Here is a 13,243-nt window from a genome sequence, read left to right on the forward strand (position 1 = left end):
AGGAAGGAACAGTGACTTTTAGGACACATATCATTTGATAATAATATTCTTCTAATTGTATTTGTGGAGTTTTTTATTTTCCTAACACCCAGCCATTTTTGTTCTTAATAGAAGGCTCATAATTCAGCCACTTCAGAATAGTCACTGTCTTACTTGTCTCACTTTGGGAAGGAAAATGAGTCTTTGGGGAAAGTGGAATCTCTTTTCAGGAAGTAGAAGCAAAAATATGCCAAAGTTGAAATAGTAGGAAGTGGTGACTCTCTCTGATTGTCACTTAATCTCTCCAGTGAAAATAATAAGAAAATGACGTTTTCTTTAGCATTTATTTCTGGAATCTTGTAAAGGGAAAGGTTTTATTTTTTGAGGGCTAACTTTCAGAGTTAATGCAACTTTTTATCTTTTTGCAGACCTTAGAAAATACATATTGTTTGCACTGAAACAATAACATTGTTACATCTTAACGTTTCTGTTGCTTGGTAATGCTTCAGAACGGAACAATGGCAAACATAAAGCCTATCAGAGGAAACATTGTACATGATAGAGAAGGATATGGAAAGAGAAGAAAAGGCTTGTGATATCAGAAGATAAAAAGGAAACAGAACAGTTAAGAGTGAGATTTCCTCCCCACCTCCTCTTGTTTCTGGAAAAAAGGATCAAAGGATCCTGTACCTTAAGTGTGTGTGAGTGACTGGCAGGAGGTTGCCCATGCTTGTGAACTCCCTGCTTTGCCCAGGGAGAGGCAGAGATTCCCAAAACTGGGATCGTGAAGGGAGCTTGAGACATTCTGTGAACATATGGGCAGTGGGGTCTAAATGCATTGTTTTGCTTTACAATAGCTAAGTCTTGTTCTTTTCCTTTTAGCAAGACTTTTGAAGAGGATGCTGGATTTGTTTTAATGTTATCACAATCTTTAGGCTAAAGAACTTGCTTTAGTTTGCAGTTTGCCAGGCATGCATGAGAAAAGGCACGTAGGGCCCAGAAGTTCATGTAGCAACAGCCTGCAGAACTCCAAAGGCACAAGAATTTGGAACTTCCCCTTGAGTCAAACTTATAATTCAGTATGAAACTGTAAAAAGCTTCAGAAAATAAATATGTGGATTACTATAGTGTTTAATATTGCAAATTTTTGGTTATACCTTCCAGAATGGGGTCTTCAATTAGAATGGATTTATTTGTAAACTAGAAGGTTCATGTTACATTCTAGGGAATTGTGAAAATTCCTATGACTAAAAAACATGATGGATCATGCACTGAATAGTGAATTCAGCCTTCACTGTGGAGGTACATCTGGCACCTGTACAGTACTTTATTTTTTCTTTTTTAAAAAGAAACTTTATGAGACTTAAAATATACTTTTAAAATCAAATTTTCTGTAAGACAGATTTTTTTTTGTTTTTACTTACTTACAACATACAGATGTAATATTTTATTGCATACTAAACAATATATTATATATAATAACATATTATAAAATATGTAAATAATAACAATTTTGTATATTGTTTAGGGATCAGTAGGTACTAATAGTTAGCTATTTCAAAGCTTGGATTGCTTTTGCTTCTACTTTTCTCTTTTGAGCACTAAAATATATGTTTTCTTGAATTGTGGGAACAGCAAAGAGTATTTTAAGTTTATTAATCATCTTTAATACCGCTTCAGTCTCTGGATTTTACTCTTTACATAATCAATATTTTCTAAAAATTCATTGTAGTCTAGGAATTTATTGTTATTTATCTTCTGATAGCCTTGATTATGAGGAAGGACAGCTATTGATCTTTCCTGGGTTGTGTTTGTGGCTTTTTGTTTCTTTTTGTTGAGTGGGATTTTTTTCTTTGCTTGCTTTTCTTGCACCAGGCTTTGGAATCCAACAAACCTGGCTAAAATGATCTGTCCAAGGGTCTGGCACAACTGATCATTTTGCTGTCATTGTTTCAGTGATGTTCTGTAAAATGTGTAATATAAATGAGGACTAATAGGTGCAGTCTTCATTGTCAGCCTGTTTATTAGCTCTGATCCAATGTATTCTAAATGTGATGGTTTAAAAGCTCAGGCTTAATTCCACAAAACAATCAGGAGTCTTACATGCCATGTTAATACATCTTAGGATTTTATTCAGAAGGCAGTTCAAAGAACACTTGCTGAAATTCCTTAACCATGTGACAAGGCTTGGGTATCTGAGGATGTTTTTCCAATATATTTTTCATGTAAATATTTCTGTTGTATCCCCATCATTACATAATTTGGTATCTTCTGGTAGACATGCTCTCTGTCTCCTCCCCCCTACAGAATCCCAACAACGAGGTGCAAGTTCTGCTGAGATTTCTTTGCTTCTGACTCAGTCTGCAGATAGGCAGACTGGTTTGTGAAAGACTCACATTACCTGCAGTCAGTTTATTTGGGTTTATGTTTTGTTTTGGAATCTATTGTGGCTGTTTCCTCTTCTCATTTTCCTGGACAGCTGTAAATATTTTATGCTGTCTTGGATAGATGGTTATAAAAGCTTTACCTGGGAGAGGATAATTCTTAAGTTTTCTTGTTAAGGTCTGCGTAACCAAATATGTAAATACCTTCCATCAACATGTAAGTTATCAGTTGCTCTTTTTTTGTTGATAAATTAATTTGTATTCTCTTACTTCTGATGCTGTGTCCAAGGTGCCTGTGACTGAATTTCTATAAATTATTTCATTCATTACTAATGATAAAGAAAACTGAAGTTGATTCATGTCTTGTACTTAGATATAATTTTTTTTTTGAGAGGATATGCACAATCTTTTGTGCATATCTGATTGTTTCAACTCTCTTCAGCATTAGATTATCTGTAGCAATTTTATTCATTAGCATCTTGTATAATTACATTTTGTTTTTTCTTTTTTTTTGCAATTATGTGACGTAGAGTGTTGCTACATGTTAAGTTTGTAGCTGACCACGGAGGTGCCTCAGGGTTCAATCTTGGTGACCTCATAGTGATTCAGCTCACAGTAATGATAAAACTCATGAAGTCAGCTCTGTAAGAGAAAAAGGGCTGCTGCTGAATGCAAATGGATCTTAACATGGAGCAGTTTCCAGTCCAGACTACCGAGTTTGTGTCATTAATCTCTGATGTCTGGACTTTTATATTTATTTCAGCTTTCTATATGCAAGTAGTATCTTTGGTGGGATAGTCTTCTGTTTTCATGATGGTAGTGACTGTTTCTTATTGTGTTTTCCACCGCATTTTTTATGCTTCTGAATTTCCACATACTCTGTTCCATGCAGTGTACATGTATGCTGTTATACATACATGTACATGCACACATGTATACATACTATATTATGTATATACATACTATATTAGCTGATACTTCAGAGATCTTTGTCAAGTTTGGCTTCTAAGCCCTCTAGAATGGGATCAGCAGCTTTGTGAGAGCTTGAATTTTTTCCAAATGTTTTTCAAATTTTAAATTTTTTTTTCTCAGCTCAGGTGGTCTTACCCTTAAGCATCTAGTGTTCTAGAGAATCAGCAGTTACCAGCCCAGTTACCTCAACTGATACCCTGAAGTTCAGAGCAACATGAACTGTATATTCTTTTCTTTCTCATGAGTTCAGAACTCTGTGTGTGTTTTACTTTTGCTCTACATTCTTTCTTTTGCCTAAGAAAAATATTCTTAAGATGTTCTGGTTTTTAAATTCCACTTAAGGCTTGTAAGATAGTACCCTGAGCTGATTAAACGGTGCTCTTGTTCAATGACCTGACACTTACTCGGTGGCAATGGTCTCTCAGATTACAAGGACTGCAGGATACTTTTACTTCCTTCACAAATAGTTCTAGTTGCTGTAACCAGTAACAAAGTATAACTCTATATAGCAGATAACATGTGCATTTTCTTCAGTGTCTAATAAATAACAGTTGCATAGTTTCTGTTGCATGGTGTCAGGGCTTTTTTCCCCCCAAAAGGAGTGTGCACCCTCTCTCCACTCTGAGTAAGGCATTAACATACAAGTTATAAAGCAACATCGATCTTTGATGCTGTGACCTCAGCAGATCTGGTGGGTGAGTGGGGATGGGCCGTTCTCTGAAGTAACAGTTCAAGATCAAGTTGATACTGATACTGGACATTGCAACCTAATATTTGGAGTATTGCAGAATGTCTTCTAATTTTCCTTCTTGTTTTCGCTGTTCCTAAAATTGCCTGAGGTTCATTGTTCTGCTCAGTGAAACTGAAGAATTGGTCTTATGTTGCAGGGACAAGTTTCAACTTTCAGGCAGAGCTCAATCTAGTTCAGTAGAGGAAGCTCTAGCTTTGTTTCTCTGCTTCAAGACCTGTATGCAGTGGGGTCCAGAAGCAGAGGACAGAGCACATTTTGACTTGAGAACAAACACTGTTGAAATATTTCTCAAGATCTTAGAAGTGCAATTAAAAGCTTACAGAATCATTGCACAGTACCAGCTTGCACAGTTGTTAGTTCCCTTGAGGCCTTCTCGAAGTTCAGGTGTAGTGCAGATGGCAGTCATGTCTCTTACATCATCTGGAGATCCTCCATCAAGGAGAGCTGGATAGACAGTCTGGATAGACAGGCTGCCCTGTTTCCAGGGGACTGAAAATGACAGCTCTGCTCTTTGGGCACTGGTGTCCCTGCATGCAGAGGGGAGGCTTGTCTTGCAGTGGTAGTATTTCTGGATATTTCCTTTCTTCCTGCCTTCAGAGGTGATGATGGTGACTAGTATCTCTGTTTTCTCTTTATTTTTATGGGGACTGTGATGTCCTGGCCTTTCCATTTGCTATTTTTTTCTGAGTTGATGTGTTATTTCTTGCTGTTGCCCTCAGCTGCATATTCTCTTTAACAATGTTGGTTCAATGCTGATGGGTGTGGACTACAGTAGAATATTAGTAAATGCAGGATTCTTCTAATTGTGCCAGTATGCAGTGAGCTAATCACCATTTCCAGCACAGTGATGTCTGTGAGGTGTGAGAAGCCTTCCACTGTTCTGTCAGTCCTAGTAGCAGTAGGGGTCTCATTGCAACCCTTTAAAATCTGCAGTTTTGGAACAGTTTTATAACTGCAGAGAGCATCCCTGGTGAAAGGTCTTCCAGAAATGGCCATTCAGGTTTCTGGGAATGGGTGGTGAATAGAATAATTGATATTTTGAGATTTATGCTTCTGAAAGCAGGTTGAAGGAAATGTTGGAATGACAACTTTTATCCTGGAGAAGCTGCACTTCACCTCTGTTAGAGTGTCAAAGTGCTGCACGTGCTTCAGCAGATGAAGGCAAAGGACTGCTCTAGGGGAGTTAGTAGAAAATGGCAGAAACAGGTTCTTCAACCTGCTTTTTTTGCAGTAGGACTTCAGAGATGGACTGAACACTGCAACTGAGCCTCTTGGAGCAAAACCATTGCCATGTGGCAACATTGGGAGGAGCACTTTCTGGGAATTGTTCATCTTTTCTTACAGCTTTGAAGATTTGTTATTCCTATTTTTTAATGAAGGATAATTTTACTTCTTGCTTTATGGGAAGATTTGTTTTTCCTATTTTTTAATTAAGGATAATTTTACTTCTTGCTTTATGGGGAGTAATTGTGAGAGAGTTTGTCTCATGTGTCCTGTCATACTTGTGTGTTTTATGCAGCATCCTTTAGCTGTCTTGTGGATTGGCTTTTTTCCTCAGTATAATGTAAAAAGAATGAGATGGGTCTTATTTTGCATTTACCACATGCTTATTTGTGGTGTCATTTTCTCCTTTTATTATGAAAATAATATTCCAGTAACCTTCAAGATTTTTTTAGGATAAGGCCATTAAGCATCCTGAGTGGAAGTAAAAATGGAATTAAGGGAAAAGTGCAAAATTACAGCTCACATTGAAACAAGTACATAATAATTCAAACTAGATAGCACTCAGCTTTTTATTGTGTAGCCTCATGAAAGTGGAAAAGGTTTTACTAATGTTATTGAATGTGAGTTTATGGTACAGTTTAGATGAATAGATTGAGTTTTAAGGCTTAATCTCATTTTAGGATTGCAGCCACCACTGCAAATCTTCAGCATGTTACTGGAGAAGCAGCATTTCTCTGGGTTCCACTCTTCCTGTAACTTCCTTAATCCTACCATATTCAGTTCCAAGAATATGGAAGGATTAAGTGACTGTTTTACTTTGTAGGAGGGTGTTTAGTTGAAAAGCCTTCTGCTGACACTCTTAAAGGATGTGAGAGAACCTTTCTGGAGTAGTCCATTGTGGAAGATCCAAATCGGTGGATTTTGAAGTGATAACTTTCTTCCCACCCTCAGTTCAGCGCTTACTTAGCTGGTGTCCAGAGAAGTTCTGTGTCCTGAATCTCTTCAGTGATGTTCCCTCGTTCATTAAAAAATGGATACTGTAGCCCTGGTCTCTTTAGAATAGCCTGTGGTTTCTGATGTCCCTGGCAGGAAAGATAGTGTTTTAAAACTGTCAGTGTTGAGTAACATTTTCAGAACTTGTTAAGAAGAGTAATATGTAATATTAAATAGTAATATTAAATATGTAATATTGAATTTACCTTCTGTGACAGAATATACCTTCATTGTATAGACACTCACTCGGTTTGTCTTACTTGCTATAACTCATTTATTGGCATGTGAGAGTGGCCTCGTTACTGCTGTGATGCAGCTGAAGCAGGAGTATTTGTTCTGTTGGCAGTCAGGAGCAGTACAGTGAGCTCCATTCAGCTCCTGTGGTGCATATTGACTCACTTGCTACTTGATGCTGCATCCTTGGTTGTGCTTCTGAAGCTGCTCAGTAAAGTGGATCAGGGAGCGGAACTTGTACATGAATTATCAAGCTTAGTTACTTTATTGTCTTGCTGCTTTTTGGCCTGGATCATTTCATGAGGGCTTTTGCTGAATGGTTTGTAGTCATGTTGGTGCAAATGGATGCATAATAGTATAACAGGAATCAAAGATGGAAAAAATGGCAACTGCATAAGGCTTTCTTATAGGAGCTTAGGAAAAAAAAAGGTAAACAATAAACCAACCCTGCACAATTCCTTTTTTCAAACAGAGGTCTTTATATCCCTGCTTAGAAAAATGTATGTTAGACAAAATAAGTACCCAAAGTGGTATAGGTTTTTATAAACATAGAACCTCCTGCTTCCAGACTGTGCAACAAATGACACAACTTTGTAGCAGCTTAGATTTTTTCCATACTTATAAGTTATGTAGACTTAAGGTAATTTGTACTTGGTACTAATGGAGAGTCTTTAACAATACTGTGTTAAATGCATGAACAGCTGTTGGAGCTCTGTTTGTCATTCCATACACTATGTAATCCAAAAAGAGTAAAATCCAAAAAGAAAGAAGAGTATTCAGGGTGCTAGGCCTAAGAGATAGTGCAGTTCCACCTTGTCTGTAATCTCCAATCACATAGTTACAGACAGCAATCAGGCTATTTTCAGAGGTGCCCAGTGATACACTGGAAGATGGTGTATACAGACTGGATGGGCTTCAATTGCTGTTCTGGGATTTTATACCTTTGGGTACACTGATGGCAGCAAGAAAATTGCTTTCCCTTGCTTTTCAAGTTGAATACAGTATGAAATTGGGATGTCTTCTTAGCACTGCTTATTTAATTCAACTGCTAACTTGGTTTTACTGGGGCTGTAGTAAGATGTCAGAGTGATCTTTTGGTGTACTACATATCTGACATGATTTTTTCTTTTTTCCCTTCAGCAAATTTGACAGGCCATGCAGAGAAAGTTGGCATTGAAAACTTTGAGCTCCTGAAAGTTCTTGGAACAGGGGGTAAGATGCACTCTTTTTAAGTTAAATGTTGGAAGCATACTCTTATGTATGATTTTGTTTTCATGCTGAGGTTTTGGTAATTGGAACATTCTTTAGGAAGATACCACTTTTGTATTGCATAGCAGGTTTTTTTCAATTTTTTTTTTCACAGATATGCAAAATTGGAGGTCACATGCTGTAACACAGCACTTTTTTGGAAAAAAGAAAACATATGGTTGAAAATTTGTGACAATTATGTATAGTTTGTGAAAAATTTAATCTGTGTTAAGACATGGCAACAAGACATGGTTTTGATAATTATGTTGAGTTTACAGACTGTGTTTGGGGGTAGAAAACCCAGTAATTTTGATACATTATTAAGTAAGATGGTCCATTTTTTAACTAATCTGTTTTAGGGTTGCTGTTGGCTCCATAACTTTGTCCTAGTCCGATCCTAGTATTTTTTAAGATGAATAATGTTCATTGTTGTGTTGTGGGTTTCAGCACAGTGTTGAGATTTCTAACATGTTGTAGGATTACTGACTGTAATGAAAAAAACCTTTGTTTCTGTTTGCTAAAGGGATGCACAGCCTCATATACAGACAAGACTAATGGTTTTATTCTTTTTAGGGTGTTTATGCTTTTTTATTTTTTGGTCAGTATTAAGTTAGATGCATTGTTGAGTAGATGGGGATAATCATGAATGTGGACTCTCATCAAGGTCTGCAGGAGTTTTATGCTGGTTAAATGATATTAAATTTTTGGGTATTATCAGCCATGAATAGCTGGCAGCAAGGCTGTAATTCACATAGATTCTTTTAGAAATTAATTAAGCAGTTAAATCACTTGAGAGAATATTTTTCTGTTTCTGAAGTAAAGTTTTTGGAGTTTAAATTTAGCAGGCTAAAAAATTGAAACCTTGCTGTTAAATTTAAATAGTTAGATGTAGATACAAGGAAGCATTAATATTCATAGATAAATGTTGCATATTCCTAGGTAGAAGCAATTTTCTGAAATGGTGAGTGTGGATCTGAGAGGAGTTGACAAAAATGAAATTATAATCAATTATGAATTTACCTGAGGGTGTCTTTCTGTCCTGTTGGTGGAAACATGGGCTGGATTTGTAAATTTTTTGAATTTTATTACATTTGCCATTGGTCTGAGATCACGCTAGTGTTAAAATTCTTGCATTTGGGGTACAAAGTAAATTTGTGATTTCATAAGAGTCAGTCTTCAAGTTCAGACTAGTAGTGGCCTGACTTCCTCTAGTCTTTAGCCAGTACCTCTGTCTTACTCTTAAACTGTTGGCAGTCACTCATTGCTACCTCTCATGCCCTCTTTTCTTTGTGAACAGATTGGCCAAATTTTTCTTGGCCTGGAGTACTCTTAACCATAGCAGGTAATAGGCTTGCAGTGCAAAGCTATTCTATTCACTCAGGTTAACAGGATGATTTTTGAGGGACCCCTTTCAGAAAAGGCTACTTCAGTGGGTTGACAAGGGGGTTGACTGTGTGTTTGTGTGAAGTAAAAAAAGAAGTTGAGTAAGCATGCCTGTCTGATTTCATCCTGTTCTAGCAGACTTCCTGCTCCAGAAATGTCTTTTGTCTAAGATAATCTAATCTTTGTCTAATATAAAGGATTCCTCAAGCTTTAGGAATCCAAGGATTCCTTGAGTATCCTGGAATGGCATTTGTAGGAGGAGTAGTTGGTGTTTGTTGTGGTGTTTGGTTTTTTGTTTTTTTTTTTTCCCCACTTTTTTGATATGCAGTTTTGCTCATAGCCTGAGGTTTTTTGCTTCAGAAATCTAGACTGTCAGGGCAGTCAAGAATCTTTGTTCAGTCTCAAGCCTATGCTAGCTAAGACTCAGGCACTAGATGTGTCAGAGGTTGCTGCTTGCTAATTACTGAATTTCATTAAATGCCAGTGACCTGATCAGAATGAAGCTAGTTCCTTTTGCTTTTGGTAAGTGACCATCTGTCAGCTGGCACTGTTTGCTGCCACATGGAGTTGCTGAAAACAGCAATCTGAGGAGGTCAGACCTCAAAGAGGTCCCTTAATTGTTTGGGCCAAGACACAGTCAGTTACACCTGCGTCACCCCTGGTGGTGATTCATTCTGAAAAGCCTCAGTAGCAGAGATTCTGCAACCTTCCTAAGATGTTTTGCTGATGAAGTTTTATTTCCTAACTTGAGAAACATTCTGGTCATTGCTATAAGCAAATAGAGACAAGCCACCTTTACTCTGGCAGTGAAAGCTTTATCCTGGTGTAAGCTTTTAGGTCACATAACTAATGCTCAATAAAAATGTGATGCTGTTTTAAAATGCTTCACTGTGGAGTTATGCAGCATGCAGTGTTTTCAAACCAATACTTAATCAATCTAATGCAAGGGAGAATGTGTTGAAACCTCACAGTGACATTAAGTGATGACTGTAGATGCTGTTGAAGCTAATTACAATATTTTAAATACAACATTCTGCCATGAAGCAACTGGAATAACCGCAGAAGATACTTAAAACATGTTAAATTAAATGATACTTTGCTTAAGGATATGTAATTGTGGTAGTTTCTTACAGACTCAGAGGTGATTCTTTTCAGGTAACAGCAGTGTAGGTTTATTTAAATCTTCATTTTTAAGCTTTATGTTTTAAAAATACAAACATTTAAGATTATTAGTAATAGTACCTGTGTATGCTGAATTTTCTCCCATGGAAGCCATTTTTTGTCATAACTTTTTTCATGCTGTGGCTTAGCATAATTTCATGCTTACTGTTTTCTTTATTTGAATTGCTTTCTTACATTCTTTTGTCTGCTTTCTTCTAATATATACACTCAATTGGAAGCATGCTAGTTATATTTTGCTTTTTGGTATAAAATTGTATCATGCATAAAATTGTATCATATATGCTTTCTTCTTTTGACCTGAGTCTCAGTGGAAAGACAAGAAAGCAAAAGTCTGAGTTGGATCCTTTTATGTTGTGTTAGGGGGTAGTAATAGAATAAACTGATTCATTGAAGAAATCTGTAGCACTTTACATCAGTGAAATGAAAGACATGACACTGTTAATGAAGCTATTAATAGTGTACTTGTTGCTTTGGGAACAAACTCGTACTGGTTTGACTTCTGACTGGCCCATGTTCTAGTCAGTGTACTGAGTAGTTTATTGAAATGGGATAAATCCTTTTCTCTTTCTGCTACTGTTACAGCCTTGCTAATGTGGAATTTTCGGATTTCCTGTCCATGTTTGTGTATCCAGCTTGCCCCTACTATTCAGTTAAAGCTTTTCTCCCTGTGACAGGGAAAACTAGAGTCTATTCTATAGAAGAGGGTTACTTTTCAGCAAAGAAATCTAATTGCTTCCCAAAGCCAGGAAAGGAACAACAGGAGAAGGTGGCTGTGTTGATTTATGCACGCCTACTTGGCTTATTTGCTTCATTCTTTGAAAATGTGTTTTTAACCACTTGGCTTATTTGCTTCATTCTTTGAAAATGTGTTTTTAAAATAAGAAAAACACTGTAGAGTGCCTTCTGGTTTATACATTTTTTTACCAATGGATTATTCCTTTTTTTTATACTGAACTTAAATAAATGCCACTTTTGTTCACTCTTTCAGCTGTGGTTAAAAAGAAAGAATACAATTGGTTCTTGAGCATGTGCACTTATAATTCATTCTACCTTTTGAACTGTAGTCCAGTAATGAAGACTAACAATAATGAGCAACAAGAATCTAACTACCGTATATGAGAGAATGTTTTATATGTGCTCTTCTGGATTTAAGTGCTTATGTGGGCAGGATAGTCACCTTATATGTGGAAGATCCTTAGTATCTGAAGGATTTATTCATATGAAGGGAACAAAATTAGTGGGATGAATGTCAGATTTAAATAACCATCTCAAAAATCTTATTATATAAGAAAATATAATGAAGTTTCATCTAAGAGGTCAGAAGGTATTTTGATAAAGTTAAGACTGTGAAATGAAGTTAGTTCTTTCAAAGCATATTGAAGAAAATGTAAAATATTCTCTCATGAAATGAGGAAAAAGAAAGGAATGGGGATACTGTGCTCAGGAGAGTGAGACAAATTAGGGAGTGTCTAAAAATAATTCCAAACTCCAATTAAATATTTTACTTTAGTTTCTGCTGAGGACAGCTAGAATGTATACTGAATGGTGGGTGGGATGGCTAATTGGAGACAGGGCTTGGAAATGGAAAATTGGTTTTCTGCATGAAGAACAGACTGAAAAGAGGGGGCTGTGTTCAATCTAAGAACCTGGACGAATTTTTCCTTTTCGTACACCAGAGAATTCTGAAAGAATCTGTCCATTAAATTGGAGATCAATAGTGAAGATTCTTATTGGAACTAATGCCAGAGGGAATAGCAAAACCAGCCTTACATTTAAGAAGGAAAGGAGGAAGTAAGATGGCAGCTCTTGGTTGTTCTGATTTCATCAAACTTCAGTGGAATGCAGTACCTTTAAAGAAATTTTTGAAGAAAATTATTTACCGTAATTTTTTTAATAATTAAAAACTAATGGTATCCATATCCACTGGTAGATTCTCTTGCGTTTGAGAGCTGCCTTCTAAAAACTGACATCCTTTAAAAATAAACAAAAAAAAAGTTGAGCATGTATTGTCTACTATAACTATTTACTGTAGTAAATACTGCATTAAATATACCTTTAAAAAAAGATAAAAAAGAAACAAAATCAAAATGCTGACATAAAGTACATTTTAAGATGCAACTTATCCTTTCCTGTCACTTTTTCCCTTTCGTATTAATCATCACTTGCTTGTTTAATGGGAGAGGAAATTTATTCTTGGAGTAAATAATCATGTTGAAAAAATTCCATTAATGATTCTTGCCTATCTGATATCTAAGGAAAGATGACAGAGAATGCCCTGTTTTTAAGAGTTTGGTCATAGACAATAAATTGGAAATATTTAGAATGCTATTATTTGAGGTTTGTTAAGGTTTCTGTTTGGCTTTCCCACCCCCATATTTAGCTGCTAGCCCTATGTGCTTTTCTAACTTTGTCAATCCCAATTTTTAATTCATATGGACTGATATTAGCACAGTAAGATTGCTGCCTCCAAATTCCTTATGCAGACTAAATCTAAATCCAAATTGCAGAGCAAAGATATCATTAGACATATATTGTGCAAAACTACAATGAAATTTATTCAAATCCTTAAATATTTTGTACCTCTGAGCCTTTTCCTTTGTAGTCTCATGTTATTCTTACACTGACAGTAAAAAAAAGTGCTTTAATAATGTGGTGTCATTTATATCAGCACTTAAAAAAATTAATTTAAAAATTATGGATGCAAGTGTAAAGTTTTGATGACTTTAGGAGTCCACAGAAACCATCCAGTGTGCTATAAACAATAAGAATTGTCCTCCTTTTTCTCTGTAAGAATCAGCTGCTGTGATGCAGTGCCTTAATGTGCTTGCATTTGTACAGAAATAAGAAAGAAGCAAAGAACATTTCATAGTTTTCACTCATTGTTTTTCAGCAA

General features: G+C 36.2%; 1 protein-coding gene across 2 annotated transcripts in view; it reads left to right on the top strand.

Annotated features, from left to right (window-relative positions):
- Positions 1-13,243, top strand: part of RPS6KA5 (ribosomal protein S6 kinase A5) — a 72,520-nt gene that overhangs the window by 3,368 nt on the left and 55,909 nt on the right. For both annotated transcript variants that reach the window (XM_064713464.1, XM_064713463.1), the window contains exon 2: positions 7,678-7,749. In XM_064713464.1, the coding sequence (XP_064569534.1) occupies positions 7,678-7,749 (72 nt within the window). The remainder of the gene's footprint in view (positions 1-7,677; positions 7,750-13,243) is intronic.

The sequence above is a fragment of the Zonotrichia leucophrys genome, chromosome 5 (assembly GCF_028769735.1).
Source record: "Zonotrichia leucophrys gambelii isolate GWCS_2022_RI chromosome 5, RI_Zleu_2.0, whole genome shotgun sequence".
NCBI classification, from domain to species: domain Eukaryota; kingdom Metazoa; phylum Chordata; class Aves; order Passeriformes; family Passerellidae; genus Zonotrichia; species Zonotrichia leucophrys.